A 26,147-nucleotide genomic window follows, 5' to 3' on the forward strand; every position below is an offset into this window, starting at 1 on the left:
CTTTGTTGTCATAAAATCCATGGACTTGGTGTCTTCCAGTTTTACTTCAGGGTTACAGCCTTCTGTGTCCTCCCCTTTTCCCTTCCAGCGCCATGAAGTCTGCAGACATCTTTAGTTCCTCAGTGTAATGTTGTCCAACACATCTGTGCTGTTTTCACCTGTCTGTGCTGCACGCAAACAGATGCTTTAAGGAAATAACTTTTTTTCATGGAAATTTGGACATTTAAATTACAATCAGGGGTTCTATTCTGAGTTCCAGTGACTAGAATTGCCATGAAAAGTGACATGTGGAGCCTGTCTTATTCACATCCCTGACAAAATCCTTATGTTAAGGTATCAAAAAAATAATATTGTGTATACCAATGTGTCCAGACAGAGACCGGAGCCTTTCCCAGCTTTGGCCTTTGATCACAGAGAGACAGAATTCTATAAATGCTCCATCTCTGGTAAATTTTGAAAAAGAAAAAAAAACAACTTAAAGGGATAGTTCGCCTCTTTTGACATGAAGCTGTATGACATCCCATATTAGCAATATCATTTATGAACCTTGACTTTTTCTGGACTCCCTCCAGAAAAAGACAGACCTCACATTGCTTGGCGCTGTGTTTTGCCTGCCTTCATATCAGTGCGTTCAGCCACCTAGCGATAGCCGCACCTGTTACGGTGTTTACTGCTCGGAAGCAGGGGACTCCTCGGTCTGCACTTCGGTCTGCACAGTTTACACAGCCCGTAGTGATACGAAGGTAGAGAGAAAATAGCGCCAAGCGATACGACTTTGTGATGCAAATGAATTACTCTTTTGAACGCATATTGTTTTGTGAGGCAAAATGCTTTATTAGCCGGTGTTCTGTCAATTTCTCCTACTTGTCGAGATAATTGCTACTTTGTGGTTTTGCGCATGCGCCGAGCCGATTTTCTAAGTTTCCTTTGCACGCCCAAAATGTTTTGCTACCCTGCGTCTCAGCTGGTGTGTAACGGTAACATCCTCAAAATCCTGATTATTTTCTCTTTTGGAAGACATGCAAAGTAATAAAACACTTATCGTATTAACAAGCAGTTAGCTTAACATGCACAAATGGGGTGTCTGAAATATGACGCATATTTGAGCATGTTGAATAAGTGGAAGGCGCCTATGAAAGTTACGTTATCCAAGAGGCAGCGGCTTTTACTGAATGAAATCAGTCATGGGTAAAACATACTCTTACAGCATGTCCGTTGCTCAATGGAGAACTCTTTGGAGCGAGTTGTGACTGGGCCACATGACAGTTTCCCACTTTCTTGTACAGCTTCCTCAGCACAGGTCAGTGTGGTCATTCCCCTCAAACAGCAGGAGTCTGCAGAGCAGACGGTGCAGTGCTGCCCTCTTTCTGTTAGTGAGGAGACAGAGCAGGAGGTACTCTGGCCCATCTGTGATGGCTGGCTGAGATGATGAACTCCAGTGAAACGTCATGATCACCTGCCACATCCTGCTCGGAGAAAATCAAACGACTGAAATTGTCCGGAAAAAAAGTGACAGCATATGTCTCTCAGAGTGTCATATTAGCAAAATAATGAAAACACTTGTTCAAGCAGCTTTATACAAGCCATACTTAGCAAGTTCTCCAATTACCTCTTATGGCTGCGGACAATCAATGTGGTTCATTTTCAAGCAACAGTTCCATCTAGTGGCCAACGTAGTTATGACAATGAAACCAAAGGTGGAACTCAGGTGGTGTTTGTACAGAGACACAGAGTACCAGAGTCTCTTGTGTCTCTTTTATTTTGGGGGTATGTTCCTGAGTTACTGAAGACAGACAAGAGCTGGCATGAGATGAGGGAGAAAGAGTTGAAACACCTGTAACACATCTTAAAATACACGTATTTACACCTGCTGCATGACTTCAGATTGAGCAGGAACATTTCCCTCAACACAACCACATCTAAATCATTCATTCAAATAATATATACACAGCACATTTCAATTGTGTCAACAGGGCTGATAAAATGTATTCGTTGTGGATTCAGTTGAATAAACTGATCTATTACAGCGTTACTGGAGATTTTACTCATAATGTCTTTACAAATATAAATAAATGACAGACACACACCACAGGTTACAGGTGAGGTTCCCAAACCAGATGCCCTCCTCTCCACAACTGCGCTTCAAGATCCTGGTCATGCAAATCACAAACAGGATCAATCACCTGAATCCAAGGTTCGACAGTCAGCCGGAGGGTCCTCTCCAACACTCTGGAGAAAACTTTCCCAGGGAAGCTACTCAGGTCCCTAAAACTGATCTATTACATTCTTTACACGGCAAGAAATCAAACCATTGGAAGATTAAAAAACAAGATGAAAAACACACACGCACACACACACACACACACACACAAGCAATGCTGCTTTCAAGTGGCTCATTTATTAAACGAGTTACTGTTTAACTGAGCAGATTCCAAACGTGACAGCTTTTGACCTGCCACTGTGCATCGGTAGTGACGCGCTTTCTGGAGGAGTGTAGAAGCAGTCATTCTCAGAGTCCAGGCTGATGGTGTGGATATTGATTTGATCGAGGCAACAAGCCGCGTCACTTTCCCGGATCCTTGTCAGAAAAAAAGCACAAGGTCGTCATTAATGGTTCGATACAAACAATTTATGTCACACAAAGCAACTGTGTTCTCAACTGGGTCGTCTGGCTCGGTTAATTGTGTCTTGTTGAGGGGACATTGGGGGCACTGTGGCTCCAACCAGTCTGCAGCATAACACGCATATCAGGCTAAATGTGAACGCTATCAGGCTGGATTCCCACGTACACGATGCGCCTGATGGTTGGAGCCGTGGCCACAATCATCAGACGCAACTCCAGCGATTTGATTAGACGGTGCATCTGCTATCGCATGCAAAAGTTTGACTGTTTGCGACTTACACCACAAACATTGTTCAGTATTGTAAGGCGTCACCTCAATCAAAGTAACCGAGGATGAACGAGACCCTGGAAGCCTGAAACATGCACGTGTGAAAACAAAACTATCAAGTCACACAAAATTAATTCTGAAAAACCTTCCAGAGGGTCTTAAACAAGGGGCTGCACGGTGGTGTGGTGGTTAGCACCGTCGCCTCAAAGCATGAAGGTTCCAGGTTCAACACCCAGCTTTCTGTGTGGAGTTTGCATGTTCTCCCCGTGTATGCGTGGGTCCTCTCCGGGTACTCTGGCTTCTTCCCACTGTCCAAAAAATCATGCATGTTAGGTTGATTGGCATCTCTAAATTGTCCTTAGGAGTGAGTGTGAGCATGCATGGTTGTTTGTCTCGTATGTCTCTATGTGGCCCTGCGATGGACTGGCAGCCTGTCCAGGGTGTACCCCGCCTCTCGCCCATTGACTGCTGGGATAGGCTCCACCCCACCCGCGACCCGATCGACGGATTCAGCGGTATAGATAATGGATGGATGGAGGGTCTTAAACAACTTTCCTCAGATGGGATCTGAGGCTTTACCTCGCCGTCTCCACTCCCTGATCGTCCAGTTCCTCTCCTGACAGATGGTGGATGAGTGAGGCTCCAAAGCAGTCTCCCAGGACATTAATCACAGTGTTGCTGCGGTCTCTGAGGAACACAAAACAAACAACGTGTGTAATACCATGAACTGGGACTTTGTCTCGCCCAACTCTTCAGCACCTGTTTTATGCACTGCTAAATTAAAACATCCACAACATGACGGCTGCCTTGCTAAAATAGGACTCGTTCTTTTTTTTTACATCAAATAGTCATGGAAATACGGTCTTCTGGGCCATCGTTCAAGCATACAAAAGGCCCCGAACTAAAGGCATGAACCAGTGTTGTGTCCACACACAGACAATTTAGCAAAGAACCAATTTTGAATTGTATCTTTAGGCACTTTGTTACTAGCAGCCTGTCACTCCGTCCCATTTATTTAGTTGTATCTATCAAAAATACCAAAGATAACACAGTTGGACCGAGAAAAGTATTTTGGCACCAGAATTGTGAAATGGTGTCCATGGAAGGGTGGCTGTCAGGAAGCCGTTCTTAATGAAGGGAAACCGGGAGAAAAGGCTGAGCTGTGCCAAATGACACAAGAAGTGGACTGAAAATCAGTGGCAGCAGGTCTGATGGAGGGATGAATCCTCCCCAGAGAGAAGAGCTTTGGGATGTCCTTCAAGAAGCCTGGAGAACTACTCCTGAAGACTCCTTAAAGAAGTGACAGAAAGCTTGTCTGAGAGGGTTCAGGCTCAGTTGGAGAATAAAGGAGCTCAGACCAGATATTCACTTTAAAGCTCATTAAAATTGTACAAACTCTGTTTCGGTCTGATATACTGTATTTACATTTATGTTTGCCCATCAATAGCATGCAGCAACTTATTTGTAAGAGTTTTTTTTTTTTTTTTTTTGCCATATCAGGCCATGAATAAAGGGTTAAACTTACAGGATCCACTCCACGACCACCAGAAGAGACGCATCCTTTGCTGGCAGACCGACCGCACTCAACACAAAGAGAGTGGTCACAGCTCCAGTTGCCGGGATCCCTGCTGCTCCTATGCTGGAGATGGCTGCCGTCAAGCTGCAAATCACACACACACACTCTGTCAACTGTCATTTCAGGACCTTATTATGAAACTGTATATTCCATTTCTACTTAATAGCCCCATCACATGACTACATCACAGAAACACTTTGATTTGCTAAAGAAGAGGAAGCGACTCACCAGAGTGTAATCATCTGGCTGACCGAAAGTTTGACGTAGTTTAGTTGTGCAATGAAAACAGCTGCGACCACTTCATAAAGGGCAGTTCCATTCATGCTGATGTTGGTCGCGATGGGCAGCATGAAACGGGTGATTCTCCTGTCGACCTTCAGTCTGTTCTCACAACACTGTAATGTTTGTGGCAGCGTGGCAGAGCTTTGACAGACAAGAAAAAGGTGAATGCAGTTTTTCTCTGACAATAAGCCGTGCTCATGAACACGCGCGAGCGACTCCGCGATGCCATCTTACCTCGACGAGATGAGCAATGCAGTCAGTAACGCAGGAGAAACCCCCCCGATGACAGAATAGGGGTTTCGTCTCACACACAGGAAGTATATCAGTGGTAGAACGATAAGTGCATGACATGTTGCTCTGAAAAGAACAATCAACAAACAATCAGCACTGGCTATGTAGACGGAGTTCCTCACTGGGTGGCTTAAAGAAAGACCACAAGACTTCAAGATCTCCCCTTTGAAGTGTTCTGCTTTATCCCTGAACGGAAGAAGCATGTTTTTAAAGAAGCCTCCGTAACGATGCATTAAAAGTAGCCCGTGGCAGGGTGTTAGTACAGCAATGAAGAAAACAAGTTCAGGGTTTTAATGACTACATTAACTTTTTAAACTTTTTAAAAGAGGAATCATTTAGGCCCATGTGTCTACACGGTCTTGCTTTAAAGGCACCGGTCTCACAGAACACACTTTTTATTGCTCTAAAAGGCTTTTCAAGATTACGTAGTATTTCTGAAGGATGACCAAAGTGCACTAAGTTGGATTCAATTCATTTTTATTTATATAGCGCCAAATACAACAAATGTCATCTCAAGGCACTTAAATAATCAAGTCAAATTCAAGCCAATTGGAATTCAATTCATTGTAATCATAATTATTCATAAAATAGTCCAATTCACTAAGTGAATTCTGTTTTTCAGGCAAGCAGTGCTTTGTGAAAACACTAATATCATCTGGTTAGACATACTGTAGGTCTGTTTCATGTGTTGTTGCTCCCACAACAGCAGTGAAAAACCTGACATTATCAGTCAGGCTGTGTTCATTCGTTTATCTAGAAATTGAAAGTCAGAAAAAGAATGTTCTGATTTTTCTCATTTTTAGAAATGTAAAATCAAAGAATCAGTCAGTGACTAACGCCGACATATTTTTTCTGTCAGATTTGTGGCCTCTAATTCGTGAGAATCGCACATTAAGTTCCTCTGAACAGGTTGAAACTACTGCTGATGTTGATGAATGCTGCTACAGGAGGACCAGCGGTGTCATTTTGGCAACAGTGCTAAAATAGTAAATGCGAACATACCCAAGAAGGACCACGGCAGAAAACTTGCCAAGCATTAAGATGGATTCCCAGTCGTGAACCTCAATTACATGGCTTACAATCATGAACAGGACTCCAACTGGCAGGTAGCTGAAACGGAAACCAAAACAGGAATTCAAACTATCTGCTGCCTGCTCCAAATGTAAGAAGTCAGATCGGATTATAGGAATGAGTTTTTTTTTCACATTTCAGTATTATCACAAACATTTCACAAAACGGTTGAAAACACTATTTTAACACTCGAGATCTTCAGATGTGGACAGAAAGTGTCATTTTACCCCAGGATCCAGGTCACCACCACTTTTGTGGCCTCGTTGATGGCGACACACAGCTCCACAGTGGATTTGGCTTTTTCACCTATCATTACAAACAAGACGCCCATAATAAACGCCCAAACGATCAACCCCAGCATGTTGGTCCCTGGAATATAAGAGCCCACCAGTCGCACATCTAGATCGTCCTGTAACAAGACCACAAACAATGAGCGACTGAAAGAAACACTATGTACCCAGATTATAAACTTTACACAGAAATAGTAACAAACTTATTTACCGATGTGAGATTTACTGATGTCAGATTAGTAAATTGGTCATCCTCCTTTCTTGGAAAATAAACTCTCTCAGTCTTGTACTATGAGAGAAACAAGTGTTTACTTCACAAACATAGTATGGAAAGTCTGAAAATGACCATTAGACCTGAATCAAAAACATACCTGTTGGTAGCAAGCCACAAAAAGGCTTTTAGGAGCCATGTTCCTATGTGCAGTAAAGGAAAGTCATGCTAAAACTCAGCTTGTTAATGTTGACACAAGTCACAAAACATGCCGGACGATGACCTTGTGGTCTAACAAACAAAGTATCTTATTACCACTTAACAAAAGCAAAGACGGTCCGGACTCAAAATGATCAGAAATGATTTTAATCTGCCCCAAAACGAACATTTTCTTCTCACCTTACAAGATCCATCAAGGAATCCGCAGTGAAAAAGGACTCCTGTCCTGGTTCATCAGCATTTTCGCTATTAGCAGATCCTGGCTTGATTATCAGCGCCAATCCCAGTCCTACAACACACAATGCGAGGCCAAATGTAAGAAGCAACAACTGAATTCATGCTGCAGCTGTTTTAATATTGTGTTGAGATTTACTGCTGGTCAGTGACAAGTTTTAAGATAAAACAAAGATAACTGTCTCACCTAAAACCACAGCCATAAGGTTAGATGAGGCGATGTACAGAATTGTACGTGCTGCAATTTTCCTGGAGGCTTTAACACTGAGACTGCTGACACCTGATAAAATAAAACCACAACATGAGCTAAAGTCTGCTAACGTTCACCTGAGTGTCAGGTCCTAAATGTGGTCTGCATTATCAGCATCAAGTATTGTGGAGCAGGTTATAACACGTAGTACTTCATGATACAGAAAAGTACTGATAAATACACATACAGCTTACCTGATATCACACTTGTCACGATCAAAGGAATGCTAATCATCTGAAGCATCTGCATGAGTAGCTCTCCTGGAAAGGCGATGTAGATTTGCTCGATATCAGACAAATCCACAGAGATCTTGAGAACTAGGCCGAGGGCTATACCTGTGACAGAAAACAACAATAACTGGGTTAAAATCGAGAAAGGGGCATGTTATGTCCATCCATCCATCCATCATCTTCCGCTGGTCCGGGGATCGGGTCGCGGGGGCAGCAGCTTGAGCAAAGAGACCCAGACGTCCCTGTCCCCGGCCACTTCCTCCAGCTCTTCTGGGGGGACCCCGAGGCGTTCCCAGGCCAGCCGAGAGACATAGTCTCTCCAACGTGTCCTGGGTCTCCCCCGGGGCCTCCTCCCAGTGGGACGGGCCCGGAACACCTCACCGGGGAGGCGTCCAGGAGGCATCCTAACCAGATGCCCGAGCCACCTCATCTGACTCCTCTCGATGCGGAGGAGCAGTGGTTCTACTCCGAGCCCCTCCCGGATGACCGAGCTTCTCACCCTATCTCTAAGGGAGAGCCCAGACACCCTGCGGAGGAAACTCATTTCGGCCGCTTGTATTTGTGATCTCGTTCTTTCTGTCACTACCCACAGCTCGTGACCATATATGAGGATAGGAACATAGATTGACCGGTAAATCGAGAGCTTCGGCTTCTGGCTCAGCTTCTTCTTCACCACGACGGGCCGGTGCAGAGCCCGCATCACTGCAGACGCCGCACCGATCCGTCTGTCAATCTCCTGCTCCATTCGTCCCTCACTCGTGAACAAGACCCCGAGATACTTGAACTCCTCCACTTGGGGAAGGATCTCATTCCCGACCCGGAGAGGGCATTCCACCCTTTTCCGGCTGAGGACCATGGTCTCAGATTTGGAGGTGCTGATTCTTGGCATGTTATGCACAAAACAAATTCATTTCACAGGCAAAACCACCTATAAAACACACTGCTACACTTGTCAAACACAGGCTACAGCAATAATTATACTCAGATAAATGGAAAATACCCTGCTCGGTCAGAAAAAGAAAGCTGACATGATATATTTCGATTGGCCCTCTTTAGCTTTGATTAAGGCACAAATCAATAAGCCTATATAACATCACAACATTATTTCTGTCCAGAAATGCATTCATTTTGTACCAAGAACATGGTAGTGATGATGGGAGAGTCGGACTTCGGTGGAAAGTCTTCTCCAGCACATCCCAAGGTCTAAAATCTGAAAATGATTCTCATCAGGCCTTTTATCCTTTTTATCTAGTGCTCCAGAGTCTTTGTCTTCATTCTCCCAAACAGAGTTAAGCCTTTTTCTCAGGCTACATAGTTCAGACCCAATACCTCTTGGCATTGTGCCTGAGGAAAGGATCTTACTTTCACTTTTAAACAGTAACATGAGATCTACAGGTGATTTTCTTCATCTGATTTCTCCAAATGTTATGTGATGTACAGTCGCAGCCCTCCCACAGAATGTGTCACAACAAGGTTGTTCAAGGCATGGGAAGCTTCTCACTGCATCGGTTAGGATTAAAAAGTTGACAGATGAAACATATCAATCACTATGGCACCAATGGGAAGCTCTTACTATTTGGCTCAGTTAAACAGAAATAGAAAAATACTTTATTCATCCCCCAATGGGAGAAATTCAAAGTAGTCAAGTAGCTCAAAAAAAAACATAGGCTAAATATTTACAATGATTGTATATTAACAACAACGATAATAAACCCAATTCTAGTAAAAATACTACTACTAACTAATAATAATAATGAATGACTAAATAAACAAATAAATAAATAAATAAATCTAGTTGGTAGTGACTTTTATATTTACATTTCCAGCCACAAGGCTCTGGTTCAACTCTTTGTGCCACCGTTAGGACATTAGTGTTTGAGCGAATGATTGAGGCATAGTTTCTAATAACCTAATGACCCTTCAAATAAGGAAACTTTCAGGGCACAAAAAAGAACGGGTCGCGAAAGTTGAGACTGTTATCGAAACAGATCTCTTCAGTCAAAGGCTTCTTCAGTTTGGATGCAAAACGGACCGCTACAGGAAATCTTTCCTGCCCACAGCCATCAGCATCTATAGCCTAATAACTCCTTGATTTAATTGAGTTACATCAACATTTAATTTCCCTCTGGGATAAATAAAGTATTTTTGAATTGAATTGAATTGAATTTTCCGAATCAGGTTGCCAGGCAACAGAGAGTATTGAAAGTGAAAGTTTTTATTAAAAGTGAAGGAACTGTTGGTGTCGTTATTATAAGCTGGCATCATAGGTCAACCACAAATAGGTATACTAGTTATCACTTACCCAGGATGACAGCTAACAGGCTGAAAACCTGAAGCTTGTTCCGCATTACTCTGGCCCAGCACCGGCCACCAATGGCTGCGCACTCCGAGGTGCCGGAGATGGGAGTCTCTCTGTTATTCTCCATGTCTGCGATTCAAACAAGGCGACATTAACGAGATAATATTAACACATTTCTCACAATACCCCATTAACAGTCGTTTGTTTTAACAGGCTGCCTTTAAACGACATTTTTAGTCAATTAATCAGATTATTTTGGACAGATTTCTTACCAGGGTCCACACGATCAACACTGCGCTGGATCACAACCACACGTTTTCAAACCAAAATACATTTCGAACTGTTTTGATTCGAATAAACAAATTGATCTGAAAGCAAACTGGACTTAATCCTTTTCCTGTAGCTATTATTATAGGCTAAACGTTTTAAAATGTATTTTAATTAGTCTGCATGTGGCTGTCAACTTAAGACCAAATAACAAGTCACTTGCCAGGGAAGACTTTTTTTCATGTTTTGATGACTGGTTTATTCAACTTGCAATTTTGACTGTATATAAGCTTGGCTTACAGTTGAAAATGTATTATGTTGTACAGTAAATGAATAGTAAAATAATTATGTGCAATGAGAATGTTGTTGTGCGTCCAATAAGAGAACATAGATGATGTATGCCCATTATGACAAATCACTTATTTTAATCCCAATGATGAGCCACTGAAAAAGTTAAAACGTTGTTTTTGTTTCTATAGCAACACAGGTATTTGCACAAACTCACCAAAAAGGCGAAAAAGGCAAATTCAGTCATATAAAATTAAGCATTAAATGTGAATTATAAGAAATTTCATGTTTTGTCTTGTTAACTTAATTTACTTAATTTACTTTTAGCACTGTCGTGTTAAGCGTGAATGATAACAGCAGACGGGTTGGTTCCTCTGGACGTTTTATTGCCTCCATAACATCCAACTGTGTGGGCATCTGTTCCACATCAACAACTTCCTGTTAAGAGGAATATGTATCCTCCAAAATAAACGTATATTCGATAACGTTTAGATTAAAACACAACCACTTCTTTCAATATTACTATTCCTTATCATAAAACTTGAAGGATGTTCTGACATCAGATAACAAGAGATGGAGCCTTTCAGGTATTATTTGTCCCATTCTTCCAAGAAACCCGTCTGTTGGAGCTATTTATTCCTTATCTTTCTTTACTTTGAATTTTGTTTAAATTTATTCTTGGGTTACTTTATATTTTGGGGGGTTACTTACAGAATTTATTTGCAGGTTAATAATTGTTTGTCTTTTGTTTCTTTGTTTTAAATTAGGCAGAAGAACTGTGGGTCCATTCCATATAAATATTAGAGACTAGTATAGGACCAGCATGGATTGGGGTGGGGCCTATGTTTTTTTTTTACCAGAGCAGGAGAAGCAGCAGAGGACAAAGGGAAGTTGTACCTGTATTATTTGCTTGCCAGCTGGAAAATAAATCGTCAAAACGCCATCTTCAGGTATTGGACATTGGACTTCTTTTTTGCCTGCGTACAAAACCCAACCCCAGTTCAGCGGTGGCTTGTTTTAACTTGTAGGATGTTTGATTTGACAAACAATCGCCACTACACGTCTTCAGATGTATGGGGTCATCATCTCTGGTTTGAAAGATCTCAACACATTCTTTGATGGCAACATGTCGGAATTGCATCTTCTTTTTCCTCCGCCATCTCTTATTGTAAATGTGTGCAGAATTTCTTGAGATGTGTTCTTGAAAGCAGCATATGAACTTTTCTGCATTGATGTTGCCATCCTAGAAGTGGAAAACACCAAATTTCTCCAATTTGTACTTGGAAATCAACGGATGTTGATGGAGTTGATGTGGAAGGTCAGAAGTTGGCAGAATATATTGTTACAGAAAGACCTCAGAGAGGCACAAAGCCAGAGTTTTGCAAGTTGGTGGAGCAACAGATTATTTTTGGTAAAAAATGGAAAGTATTAATTGGGTGTACAACTTATGGTAAATTTAATTTGAATCTGGAGGAGGAATTTAGTGAAAAGTTACAGACGTATTTGTTGAGAAATGGAATGTGCATCCTTAAACTTGAGGGTTCATGTAGCCTGGTTATCTAACATGAATCTTACTTTGTCATTGTGGACTGTGGAACAGGAAATTTACAGGGGTTGGCATCAGAAATGGATACATCTGTAGTGGTATTTAACACTTGCTTCAATGATTTAATGATTCACATTTTGAATCTTCGGGAATCATTAAATGCGACGGAGTATGGAATGTCTGCGATTTCTGTACAACAGAGTAGCTTTGGTTTAGAAGCATGTACATCAGTCATTGCTGACACACAGGTCACAGATGAATGTCATGGTGCCAGTTCAAGTAGTCAGAAATCAGTTAGAGGATCATTCCATCAGGGTGATGATCGGTTTCAGTACGGGGGACTGCGGTGTGCAGCTCTGAGTCTTGTTGCTTTAGCAAAGCATAAGATGAATAGTGTTTTTTCATGGCATTCCGACACATTGGATAATGTTGTTGTGAGAGGTGATGGCTTGTACACTTTTTTGCGGGACAACAATCTGATTAGTGGTAGAAATGAAGTGCTCCCAGTTTTAGACTTGCCAAAGCAGATTGATATTGACGGGTGTCCTTTAGATGTGATGTACGGAGATTTTGTCGCTGGAGATGTAGATGTTGTCCAAGGTGAGATTATAGATTCTGGTGTGCACACTACTCTCCGTGAAGGATTGCAAAAGATGTGCGCCACATATGAAACTTGTATTCTGACTATAATTGAAAGTACCTGCGCTCCGTTAAGTAAGAATGGAAAGTATGCCGTTGTAGATTCCCATGCACGTGATTGTAATGGAATGGTAGGTGCTTCAGGGAAAAGCGTCGTTTTATATTTAAGAAAACATGCCATTGAAAATCAAACATCCTGGCAGCAGTTACAGGATTTCGACTTAAGAGTTCACATTTATCTGCCCATTCCAATTGTTCAGCCGTCTCTGTTCGCCCATCCTGTTTCAAAAGGGTATATAAATGATTAGTCCATCTCATATCTGCTGATGAAAACGACGCAAACCAAGTAGGCTTACCCAACTGTTTAACACAGGCTAGGATGTCGCGTTTTGCAGACTGCCAAAAAGCTGAAGTCCCTCTAATGGGTTTTAGGAATCGATAGCCATCATCAAACTCCAACAACTTCTTCAAAGACTCTTCATTTTTCAACAACTCACCCAAATTCTGGGATCTACCACATTTCCCTTTACGCAATGCTACTGACACATTAGAAATAACCTGTTCCAATTCAGACATGTACTGTGCATAAAATATACATGCAATGCTGCTGTCAATCGTGCAACAGCTCATCAGTATCCTCCAAATCTTTTTCAATTGATGGATCAGAAATGACATCTTTCTCCAATACATCATCTTCATCTCTACAAAACTCATTGATCCAGTTCTCATTAAAATCTATATCTTTATAATATTTGGTAAACTGTTTTAAATACTTAAGTGCTTCCCGTACATCCAAACTATCAACAAACTGATATTTATAATGACCTTTGTAAGTTAATTTACGCTTTAATTTTACAGCAAGCAAAGATCCTTCCATATTACAACGAGGCAATACATTACATGTTTCAACAATATTTGCTGGAACACAAGTCACTGGTCCATGTACACCATTTTGTCCCCCTTTGGGTAAAGCCAACATTTTCATGAATGGTATATGTAAAGCTATTAAATGCTGTTCTAAACTATTTAGACAAGCCAATTGTGGAGGGATAATATCCACATTTAAATTGTTGGTCAAACTTTCTGGTGGCATTACACCTTTGCTCATCTTGTAATGACAAGTATAACAAATCATCAGTTTACCTCTGGATGACTCTGTCAATTTGCATTGCACAGCACAAGTATTGTCACATGTCTTCACAAATTCTTCAGAAATGCATTTTGCTGCAATTATAGCACTGGATTGACTTTTGGACAAAGCACAAAGTTTTTGAAACATCTGTACACACAGGATTAAATGACAAATGTTTATTAGCATTATCAATAATTATACTGTCATCATCCAGTACATAACTGTTTGCAGTTTTTGTACTTTCTAAAACAACATTAGGTTCATTTGTTGTCTTATTTCGAATACTATACCCTTGAGAACTGGAGACCCTTTCCTTACATTAACCATAGCAATGTTGTGTCTGTGGTTGCTTAACACAAACAACTGTCTCGTAATGAATACCATGAATATTTTGTAGATACACACACTGATTTGAGAACTGACCAGCAGTACATTTATATTCAAGCCATTTATCAATATGATATGTAACTATATCTATATATATATAGAGGAATTTTCATTTCTCAAAATGTTACAATACATTTGAGGATTCCTTTCTAACTGTTTCACTACAGCAAGTCTAATTTTCCTGTGCCATTTCTGAGTCCCACTTATAGCCTGACTAATAGCCCGAAAAAAACAGTTTCAGTCCCCGACAATGGGTTCCACCTTGCATGGGATCCCCAAGTCCCCAACCAAGTCAGATGATGAGTCACCTTTCTCACATTCTACGTTCAAGTGTTTGCAAACAGCTTCTGACACCACTTTTGAAAGAGGATTAAACTTTAACGCTCTAGTCCTCACATTGGTGACAAACACTACATCTGAATTTACAAGATCTTCATGAGTTTCTTGTATCTTTTTACAAGATGAACTGCTCCAAGGCTTCTTTCGTTTGTGCCCTCTAGATTTATCTGTACACAAGACTTCCTGAACACAGACAGGTTTTACCAAATTACTGCCAAATGGACTAATGGTGTTTATATCAGGAAGCTCAAATAAAGACTCATTTCTGTGCATGTGAATTTGCACACCACTAATTTCAAATAACCTGGGACTGGTTCTCTTTTGCCTAGCATATCTCTCAATATATTTCAAAACATTATCAAAGCTGTTTAAATACAAAACGACGCTTTTCCCTGAAGCACTTACCATTCCATTACAATCACGTGCATGGGAATCTACAACGGCATACTTTCCATTCTGACTTATAAGAGCGCAGGTACTTTCAATTATAGTCAGAATACAAGTTTCATATGTGGCGCACATCTTTTGCAATCCTTCACGGAGAGTAGTGTACACACCAGAATCTATAATCTCACCCTGGAGAACATCTACTTCTCCAGCAACAAAATCTCCGTACATCACATCTAAAGGACACCCGTCAATATCAATCTGCTTTGGCAAGTCTAAAACTGGGAGCACTTAATTTCTACCACTAATCAGATTGTTGTCCCGCAAAAAAGTGTACAAGCCATCACCTCTCACAACAACATTATCCAATGTGTCGGAATGCCATGAAAAAACACTATTCAACTTATGCTTTGCTAAAGCAACAAGACTCAGAGCTGCACACCGCAGTCCCCCGTACTGAAACCGATCATCACCCTGATGGAATGATCTTCTAACTGATTGCTGACTACTTGAACTGGCACCATGACATTCATCTGTGACCTGTGTGTCAGCAATGACTGATGTACATGCTTCTAAACCAAAGCTACTCTGTTGTACAGAAATTGCAGACTTCATAATGTGAATCATTAAATCATTGAAGCAAGTGTTAAATTCCACTACAGATGTACCCATTTCTGATGCCAACCCCTGTAAATTTCCTGTTCCACAGTCCACAATGACAAAGTAAGATTCATGTTGGATAACCAGGCTACATGAACCCTCAAGATTAAAGGTGGGGTAGGGGATCTTTTTCTGGAACATTTTTTTTTTACATATTGCTTGAAATACTCTTCACACCCCCATTGCAACCAATTAATTAAAAGTTTTGACACAAATATGAAAAGTTTTAGTGGCCTCTAGAATGTACAATCTAGGAAAAACAGTATCCAATCATTGTGAATGGACCGTTCTTAAATACAATCAATCATTGTGAACGGACCGTTCACAATGATTGGATACTGATGCCGTCTATCAAACTGCAATCTGCTCCTCCTTCCCCCTGTGCGCGTACCCTGCTCCGTGAACGAATTACGTGTCCAGAAGCTTGGCAGGAAGCTAAATTAGAGCCAGCTTGGCTACCACCTAGCATTATTAAACATATAGTTATCATATACTAAATACGGCAACGATCGATGCTTGCTGTCAGAACAGCACTCGTGCACCTTCGTGCTCGTGCACGTTCATGTACTCTAGAGGCGTGCCTTGGGACTTTTTACCTGTGTATTTTCAAAATGCACTTTCACTGGACTCAAAATCCAGGATCTCCTACCCTACCTTTAAGGATGCACATTCCATTTCTCAACAAATACGTCTGTAACTTTTCACTAAATTCCTCCTCCAGATTCAAATTAAATTTACCATAAGTTGTACACCCAATTAATACTTTCCATTTTTTTACCAAAAATAATCTGTTGCTCCACCAACTTGCAAAACTCTGGCTTTGTGCCTCTCTGAGGTCTTTCTGTAGCAATATATTCTGCCAACTTCTGACCTTCCACATCAACTCCATCAACATCCGATGATTTCCAAGTACAAATTGGAGAAATTTGGTGTTTTCCACTTCTAGGATGGCAACATCAATGCAGAAAAGTTCATATGCTGCTTTCAAGAACACACCTCAAGAAATTCTGCACACATTACAATAAGAGATGGCGGAGCAAAAAGAAGATGCAATTCCGACATGTTGCCATCAAAGAATGTGTTGAGATCTTTCAAACCAGAAATAATGACCCCATACATCTGAAGACGTGTAGTGGCGATTGTTTGTCAAATCAAACATCCTACAAGTTGAAACAAGCCACCGCTGAACTGGGGTTGGGTTTTGTACGCAGGCAAAAAAGAAGTCTAATGTCCAATACCTGAAGATGGCGTTTTGACGGTTTATTTTGCAGCTGGCAAGCAAATAATACAGGTACAACTTCCCTTTGTCCTCTGCTGCTTCTCCTGCTCTGGTAAAAAAAAAAAACATAGGCCCCACCCCAATCCATGCTGGTCCTATACCAGTCCCTAATATTTATAGGGAATGGACCCACAGTTCTTCTGCCTAATTTAAAACAAAGAAACAAAAAACAAACAATTATTAACCTACAAATAAATTCTGTAAGTAATCCCCCAAAATATAAAGTAACCCAAGAATAAAAAACAAAATTCAAAGTAAAGAAAGATAAGGAATAAATAGCTCCAACAGAAACAAAATTCAAAGTAAAGAAAGATAAGGAATAAATAGCTCCAACAGACGGGTTTCTTGGAAGAATGGGACAAATAATACCTGAAAGGCTCCATCTCTTGTTATCTGATGTCAGAACATCCTTCAAGTTTTATGATAAGGAATAGTAATATTGAAAGAAGTGGTTGTGGTTTAATCTAAACATTATCGAATATACGTTTATTTTGGAGGATACATATTCCTCTTAACAGGAAGTTGTTGATGTGGAACAGATGCCCACACAGTTGGATGTTATGGAGGCAATAAAACGTCCAGAGGAACCAACCCGTCTGCTGTTATCATTCACGCTTAACACGACAGTGCTAAAAGTAAATTAAGTAAATTAAGTTAACAAGACAAAACATGAAATTTCTTATAATTCACATTTAATGCTTAATTTTATATGACTGAATTTGCCTTTTTCGCCTTTTTGGTGAGTTTGTGCAAATACCTGTGTTGCTATAGAAACAAAAACAACGTTTTAACTTTTTCAGTGGCTCATCATTGGGATTAAAAAAAGTGATTTGTCATAATGGGCATACATCATCTATGTTCTCTTATTGGACGCACAACAACATTCACATTACACATAATTATTTTACTATTCATTTACTGTACAACATAATACATTTTCAACTGTAAGCCAAGCTTATATACAGTCAAAATTGCAAGTTGAATAAACCAGTCATCATAACATGAAGAAAAGTCTTCCCTGGCAAGTGACTTGTTATTTGGTCTTAAGTTGACAGCCACATGCAGACTAATTAAAATACATTTTAAAACGTTTATAATAATACAGGAAAAGGATTAAGTCCAGTTTGCTTTCAGATCAATTTGTTTATTCGAATCAAAACAGTTCGAAATGTATTTTGGTTTGAAAACGTGTGGTTGTGATCCAGCGCAGTGTTGATCGTGTGGACCCTGGTAAGAAATCTGTCCAAAATAATCTGATTAATTGACTAAAAATGTCGTTTAAAGGCAGCCTGTTAAAACAAACGACTGTTAATGGGGTATTGTGAGAAATGTGTTAATATTATCTCGTTAATGTCGCCTGTTTGCATCGCAGACATGGAGAATAACAGAGAGACTCCCATCTCCGGCACCTCGGAGTGCGCAGCCATTGGTGGCCGGTGCTGGGCCAGAGTAATGCGGCACAAGCTTCAGGTTTTCAGCCTGTTAGCTGTCATCCTGGGTAAGTGATAACTAGTATACCTATTTGTGGTTGACCTATGATGCCAGCTTATAATAACGACACCAACAGTTCCTTCACTTTTAATAAAAACTTTCACTTTCAGTACTAGCTGTTGCCTGGCAACCTGATTCGGAAAATTCAATTCAATTCAAATCAAAAATACTTTATTTATCCCAGAGGGAAATTAAATGTTGATGTAACTCAATCAAATCAAGGAGTTATTATAGATGCTGATGGCTGTGGGCAGGAAAGATTTCCTGTAGCGGTCCGTTTTGCATCCAAACTGAAGAAGCCTTTGACTGAAGAGACTCTGTGTACGATAACAGTCTCAACTTTCGCGACCCGTTCTTTTTTGTGCCCTGAAAGTTTCCTTATTTGTAGGGTCATTAGGTTATTAGAAACTATGCCTCAATCATTCGCTCAAACACTAATGTCCTAACGGTGGCACAAAGAGTTGAACCAGAGCCTTGTGGCTGGAAATGTAAATATAAAAGTCACTACCAACTAGATTTATTTATTTATTTATTTGTTTATTTAGTCATTCATTATTATTATTAGTTAGTAGTAGTATTTTTACTAGAATTGGGTTTATTATCGTTGTTGTTAATATACAATCATTGTAAATATTTATGTTTTTTTTTGAGCTACTTGACTACTTTGAATTTCTCCCATTGGGGGATGAATAAAGTATTTTTCTATTTCTGTTTAACTGAGCCAAATAGTAAGAGCTTCCCATTGGTGCCATAGTGATTGATATGTTTCATCTGTCAACTTTTTAATCCTAACCGATGCAGTGAGAAGCTTCCCATGCCTTGAACAACCTTGTTGTGACACATTCTGTGGGAGGGCTGCGACTGTACATCACATAACATTTGGAGAAATCAGATGAAGAAAATCACCTGTAGATCTCATGTTACTGTTTAAAAGTGAAAGTAAGATCCTTTCCTCAGGCACAATGCCAAGAGGTATTGGGTCTGAACTATGTAGCCTGAGAAAAAGGCTTAACTCTGTTTGGGAGAATGAAGACAAAGACTCTGGAGCACTAGATAAAAAGGATAAAAGGCCTGATGAGAATCATTTTCAGATTTTAGACCTTGGGATGTGCTGGAGAAGACTTTCCACCGAAGTCCGACTCTCCCATCATCACTACCATGTTCTTGGTACAAAATGAATGCATTTCTGGACAGAAATAATGTTGTGATGTTATATAGGCTTATTGATTTGTGCCTTAGTCAAAGCTAAAGAGGGCCAATCGAAATATATCATGTCAGCTTTCTTTTTCTGACCGAGCAGGGTATTTTCCATTTATCTGAGTATAATTATTGCTGTCGCCTGTGTTTGACAAGTGTGGCAGTGGGTTTTATAGGTGGTTTTGTCTGTGAAATGAATTTGTTTTTGTACATAACATGCCCCTTTCTCGATTTTAACCCAGTTATTCTTGTTTTCTGTCACAGGTATAGCCCTCGGCCTAGTTCTCAAGATCTCTGTGGATTTGTCTGATATCGAGCAAATCTACATCGCCTTTCCAGGAGAGCTACTCATGCAGATGCTTCAGATGATTAGCATTCCTTTGATCGTGACAAGTGTGATATCAGGTAAGCTGTATGTGTATTTATCAGTACTTTTCTGTATCATGAAGTACTACGTGTTATAACCTGCTCCACAATACTTGATGCTGATAATGCAGACCACATTTAGGACCTGACACTCAGGTGAACGTTAGCAGACTTTAGCTCATGTTGTGGTTTTATTTTATCAGGTGTCAGCAGTCTCAGTGTTAAAGCCTCCAGGAAAATTGCAGCACGTACAATTCTGTACATCGCCTCATCTAACCTTATGGCTGTGGTTTTAGGTGAGACAGTTATCTTTGTTTTATCTTAAAACTTGTCACTGACCAGCAGTAAATCTCAACACAATATTAAAACAGCTGCAGCATGAATTCAGTTGTTGCTTCTTACATTTGGCCTCGCATTGTGTGTTGTAGGACTGGGATTGGCGCTGATAATCAAGCCAGGATCTGCTAATAGCGAAAATGCTGATGAACCAGGACAGGAGTCCTTTTTCACTGCGGATTCCTTGATGGATCTTGTAAGGTGAGAAGAAAATGTTCGTTTTGGGGCAGATTAAAATCATTTCTGATCATTTTGAGTCCGGACCGTCCTTGCTTTTGTTAAGTGGTAATAAGATACTTTGTTTGTTAGACCACAAGGTCATCGTCCGGCATGTTTTGTGACTTGTGTCAACATTAACAAGCTGAGTTTTAGCATGACTTTCCTTTACTGCACATAGGAACATGGCTCCTAAAAGCCTTTTTGTGGCTTGCTACCAACAGGTATGTTTTTGATTCAGGTCTAATGGTCATTTTCAGACTTTCCATACTATGTTTGTGAAGTAAACACTTGTTTCTCTCATAGTACAAGACTGAGAGAGTTTATTTTCCAAGAAAGGAGGATGACCAATTTACTAATCTGACATCAGTAAATCTCACATCGGTAAATAAGTTTGTTACTATTTCTGTGTAAAGTTTATAATCTGGGTACATAGTGTTTCTTTCAGTCGCTCATTGTTTGTGGTCTTGTTACAGGACGATCTAGATGTGCGACTGGTGGGCTCTTATATTCCAGGGACCAACATGCTGGGGTTGATCGTTTGGGCGTTTATTATGGGCGTCTTGTTTGTAATGATAGGTGAAAAAGCCAAATCCACTGTGGAGCTGTGTGTCGCCATCAACGAGGCCACAAAAGTGGTGGTGACCTGGATCCTGGGGTAAAATGACACTTTCTGTCCACATCTGAAGATCTCGAGTGTTAAAATAGTGTTTTCAACCGTTTTGTGAAATGTTTGTGATAATACTGAAATGTGAAAAAAAAACTCATTCCTATAATCCGATCTGACTTCTTACATTTGGAGCAGGCAGCAGATAGTTTGAATTCCTGTTTTGGTTTCCGTTTCAGCTACCTGCCAGTTGGAGTCCTGTTCATGATTGTAAGCCATGTAATTGAGGTTCACGACTGGGAATCCATCTTAATGCTTGGCAAGTTTTCTGCCGTGGTCCTTCTTGGGTATGTTCGCATTTACTATTTTAGCACTGTTGCCAAAATGACACCGCTGGTCCTCCTGTAGCAGCATTCATCAACATCAGCAGTAGTTTCAACCTGTTCAGAGGAACTTAATGTGCGATTCTCACGAATTAGAGGCCACAAATCTGACAGAAAAAATATGTCGGCGTTAGTCACTGACTGATTCTTTGATTTTACATTTCTAAAAATGAGAAAAATCAGAACATTCTTTTTCTGACTTTCAATTTCTAGATAAACGAATGAACACAGCCTGACTGATAATGTCAGGTTTTTCACTGCTGTTGTGGGAGCAACAACACATGAAACAGACCTACAGTATGTCTAACCAGATGATATTAGTGTTTTCACAAAGCACTGCTTGCCTGAAAAACAGAATTCACTTAGTGAATTGGACTATTTTATGAATAATTATGATTACAATGAATTGAATTCCAATTGGCTTGAATTTGACTTGATTATTTAAGTGCCTTGAGATGACATTTGTTGTATTTGGCGCTATATAAATAAAAATGAATTGAATTCAACTTAGTGCACTTTGGTCATCCTTCAGAAATACTACGTAATCTTGAAAAGCCTTTTAGAGCAATAAAAAGTGTGTTCTGTGAGACCGGTGCCTTTAAAGCAAGACCGTGTAGACACATGGGCCTAAATGATTCCTCTTTTAAAAAGTTTAAAAAGTTAATGTAGTCATTAAAACCCTGAACTTGTTTTCTTCATTGCTGTACTAACACCCTGCCACGGGCTACTTTTAATGCATCGTTACGGAGGCTTCTTTAAAAACATGCTTCTTCCGTTCAGGGATAAAGCAGAACACTTCAAAGGGGAGATCTTGAAGTCTTGTGGTCTTTCTTTAAGCCACCCAGTGAGGAACTCCGTCTACATAGCCAGTGCTGATTGTTTGTTGATTGTTCTTTTCAGAGCAACATGTCATGCACTTATCGTTCTACCACTGATATACTTCCTGTGTGTGAGACGAAACCCCTATTCTGTCATCGGGGGGGTTTCTCCTGCGTTACTGACTGCATTGCTCATCTCGTCGAGGTAAGATGGCATCGCGGAGTCGCTCGCGCGTGTTCATGAGCACGGCTTATTGTCAGAGAAAAACTGCATTCACCTTTTTCTTGTCTGTCAAAGCTCTGCCACGCTGCCACAAACATTACAGTGTTGTGAGAACAGACTGAAGGTCGACAGGAGAATCACCCGTTTCATGCTGCCCATCGCGACCAACATCAGCATGAATGGAACTGCCCTTTATGAAGTGGTCGCAGCTGTTTTCATTGCACAACTAAACTACGTCAAACTTTCGGTCAGCCAGATGATTACACTCTGGTGAGTCGCTTCCTCTTCTTTAGCAAATCAAAGTGTTTCTGTGATGTAGTCATGTGATGGGGCTATTAAGTAGAAATGGAATATACAGTTTCATAATAAGGTCCTGAAATGACAGTTGACAGAGTGTGTGTGTGTGTGATTTGCAGCTTGACGGCAGCCATCTCCAGCATAGGAGCAGCAGGGATCCCGGCAACTGGAGCTGTGACCACTCTCTTTGTGTTGAGTGCGGTCGGTCTGCCAGCAAAGGATGCGTCTCTTCTGGTGGTCGTGGAGTGGATCCTGTAAGTTTAACCCTTTATTCATGGCCTGATATGGCAAGAAAAAAGAAAAACTCTTACAAATAAGTTGCTGCATGTTTTTGATCGGCTCCTGCCTATTTATGTGTTTAAGTTTATGTGTGAATAGCAAACATAAATGTAAATACAGTATATCAGACCGAAACAGAGTTTGTACAATTTTAATGAGCTTTAAAGTGAATATCTGGTCTGAGCTCCTTTATTCTCCAACTGAGCCTGAACCCTCTCAGACAAGCTTTCTGTCACTTCTTTAAGGAGTCTTCAGGAGTAGTTCTCCAGGCTTCTTGAAGGACATCCCAAAGCTCATCTGTCTGGGGTGGATTCATCCCTCCATCAGACCTGCTGCCACTGATTTTCAGTCCACTTCTTGTGTCATTTGGCACAGCTCAGCCTTTTCTCCCGGTTTCCCTTCATTAAGAACGGCTTCCTGACAGCCACCCTTCCATGGACACCATTTCACAATTCTGGTGCCAAAATACTTTTCTCGGTCCAACTGTGTTATCTTTGGTATTTTTGATAGATACAACTAAATAAATGGGACGGAGTGACAGGCTGCTAGTAACAAAGTGCCTAAAGATACAATTCAAAATTGGTTCTTTGCTAAATTGTCTGTGTGTGGACACAACACTGGTTCATGCCTTTAGTTCGGGGCCTTTTGTATGCTTGAACGATGGCCCAGAAGACCGTATTTCCATGACTATTTGATGTAAAAAAAAAAAAGAACGAGTCCTATTTTAGCAAGGCAGCCGTCATGTTGTGGATGTTTTAATTTAGCAGTGCATAAAACAGGTGCTGAAGAGTTGGGCGAGACAAAGTCCCAGTTCATGGTATTACACACGTTGTTTGTTTTGTGTTCCTCAGAGACCGCAGCAACACTGTGATTAATGTCCTGGGAGACTGCTTTGGAGCCTCACTCATCCACCATCTGTCAGGAGAGGAACTGGATGATCAGGGAGTGGAGACGGCGAGGTAAAGCCTTAGATCCCATCTGAGGAAAGTTGTTTAAGACCCTCCATCCATCCATTATCTATACCACTGAATCCGTTGATCGGGTCGCGGGTGGGCTGGAGCCTATCCCAGCAGTCAATGGGCGAGAGGCGGGGTACACCCTGGACAGGCCGCCAGTCCATCGCAGGGCCACATAGAGACATATGAGACAAAGAACCATGCATGCTCACACTCACTCCTAAGGACAATTTAGAGATGCCAATCAACCTAACATGCATGATTTTTTGGGCAGTGGGAAGAAGCCAGAGTACCCGGAGAGAACCCACGCATACACGGGGAGAACATGCAAACTCCACACAGAAAGCTGGGTGTTGAACCTGGAACCTTTATGCTGTGAGGCGACGGTGCTAACCACCACACCACCGTGCAGCCCCTTGTTTAAGACCCTCTGGAAGGTTTTTCAGATATAATTTTGTGTGACTTGATAGTTCTGTTTTCACACGTGCATGTTTCAGGCTTCCAGGGTCTCGTTCATCCTCGGTTACTTTGATTGAGGTGACGCCTTACAATACTGAACAATGTTTGTGGTGTAAGTCGCAAACAGTCAAACTTTTGCATGCGATAGCAGATGCACCGTCTAATCAAATCGCTGGAGTAATTGCGTCTGATGATTGTGGCCACGGCTCCAACCATCAGGCGCATCGTGTACGTGGGAATCCAGCCTGATAGCGTTCACATTTAGCCTGATCTGCGTGTTATGCTGCAGACTGGTTGGAGCCACAGTGCCCCCAATGTCCCCTCAACAAGACACAATTAACCGAGCCAGACGACCCAGTTGAGAACACAGTTGCTTTGTGTGACATAAATTGTTTGTATCGAACCATTAATGACGACCTTGTGCTTTTTTCTGACAAGGATCCGGGAAAGTGACGCGGCTTGTTGCCTCGATCAAATCAATATCCACACCATCAGCCTGGACTCTGAGAATGACTGCTTCTACACTCCTCCAGAAAGCGCGTCACTACCGATGCACAGTGGCAGGTCAAAAGCTGTCACGTTTGGAATCTGCTCAGTTAAACAGTAACTCGTTTAATAAATGAGCCACTTGAAAGCAGCATTGCTTGTGTGTGTGTGTGTGTGTGTGTTTTTCATCTTGTTTTTTAATCTTCCAATGGTTTGATTTCTTGCCGTGTAAAGAATGTAATAGATCAATTTTAGGGACCTGAGTAGCTTCCCTGGGAAAGTTTTCTCCAGAGTGTTGGAGAGGACCCTCCGGCTGACTGTCGAACCTTGGATTCAGGTGATTGATCCTTTTTGTGATTTGCATGACCAGGATCTTGAAGCGCAGTTGTGGAGAGGAGGGCATCTGGTTTGGGAACCTCACCTGTAACCTGTGGTGTGTGTCTGTCATTTATTTATATTTGTAAAGACATTATGAGTAAAATCTCCAGTAACGCTGTAATAGATCAGTTTATTCAACTGAATCCACAACGAATACATTTTATCAGCCCTGTTGACACAATTGAAATGTGCTGTGTATATATTATTTGAATGAATGATTTAGATGTGGTTGTGTTGAGGGAAATGTTCCTGCTCAATCTGAAGTCATGCAGCAGGTGTAATTACGTGTATTTTAAGATGTGTTACAGGTGTTTCAACTCTTTCTCCCTCATCTCATGCCAGCTCTTGCCTGTCTTCAGTAACTCAGGAACATACCCCCAAAATAAAAGAGACACAAGAGACTCTGGTACTTTGTGTCTCTGTACAAACACCACCTGAGTTCCACCTTTGGTTTCATTGTCATAACTACGTTGGCCACTAGATGGAACTGTTGCTTGAAAATGAACCACATTGATTGTCCGCAGCCATAAGAGGTCATTAGAGAACATGCTAAGTATGGCTTGTATAAAGCTGCTTGAACAAGTGTTTTCATTATTTTGCTAATATGACACTCTGAGGGACATATGCTGTCGCTTTTTTTCCGGACAATTTCAGTCGTTTGATTTTCTCCGAGCAGGATGTGGCAGGTGATCATGACGTTTCACTGGAGTTCATCATCTCAGCCAGCCATCACAGATGGGCCAGAGTACCTCCTGCTCTGTGTCCTCACTAACAGAAAGAGGGCAGCACTGCACCGTCTGCTCTGCAGACTCCTGCTGTTTGAGGGGAATGACCACACTGACCTGTGCTGAGGAAGCTGTACAAGAAAGTGGGAAACTGTCATGTGG

The 26,147-nt window shown here is 41.1% G+C and overlaps 2 protein-coding genes across 2 annotated transcripts; one reads left to right on the forward strand and one right to left on the reverse strand.

Annotated features, from left to right (window-relative positions):
* Positions 1-1,291: 1,291 nt before the first annotated feature.
* LOC142382736 (excitatory amino acid transporter 3-like) lies at positions 1,292-9,971 on the reverse strand. Its single transcript, XM_075468856.1, has 13 exons — positions 9,848-9,971; positions 7,510-7,650; positions 7,253-7,345; positions 7,012-7,120; positions 6,773-6,815; positions 6,339-6,520; positions 6,043-6,150; positions 4,984-5,106; positions 4,696-4,890; positions 4,417-4,551; positions 3,471-3,578; positions 2,453-2,578; positions 1,292-1,466 (listed from the first exon to the last, which is right to left on the reverse strand). The coding sequence occupies exons 1-13, from the start codon at positions 9,969-9,971 to the stop codon at positions 1,292-1,294; spliced, it is 1,662 nt and encodes a 553-aa protein (XP_075324971.1).
* Positions 9,972-18,142: 8,171 nt separating this feature from the next.
* LOC142382737 (excitatory amino acid transporter 3-like) lies at positions 18,143-26,111 on the forward strand. The gene is made up of 13 exons (XM_075468857.1): positions 18,143-18,266; positions 19,721-19,861; positions 20,026-20,118; positions 20,251-20,359; positions 20,556-20,598; positions 20,851-21,032; positions 21,221-21,328; positions 22,265-22,387; positions 22,481-22,675; positions 22,822-22,956; positions 23,833-23,940; positions 24,835-24,960; positions 25,937-26,111. Exons 1-13 carry the CDS (start codon positions 18,143-18,145, stop codon positions 26,109-26,111), a joined length of 1,662 nt encoding a protein of 553 aa, XP_075324972.1.
* Positions 26,112-26,147: the final 36 nt, after the last annotated feature.

The sequence above is a fragment of the Odontesthes bonariensis genome, chromosome 6 (genome assembly GCF_027942865.1).
Source record: "Odontesthes bonariensis isolate fOdoBon6 chromosome 6, fOdoBon6.hap1, whole genome shotgun sequence".
NCBI lineage: Eukaryota > Metazoa > Chordata > Actinopteri > Atheriniformes > Atherinopsidae > Odontesthes > Odontesthes bonariensis.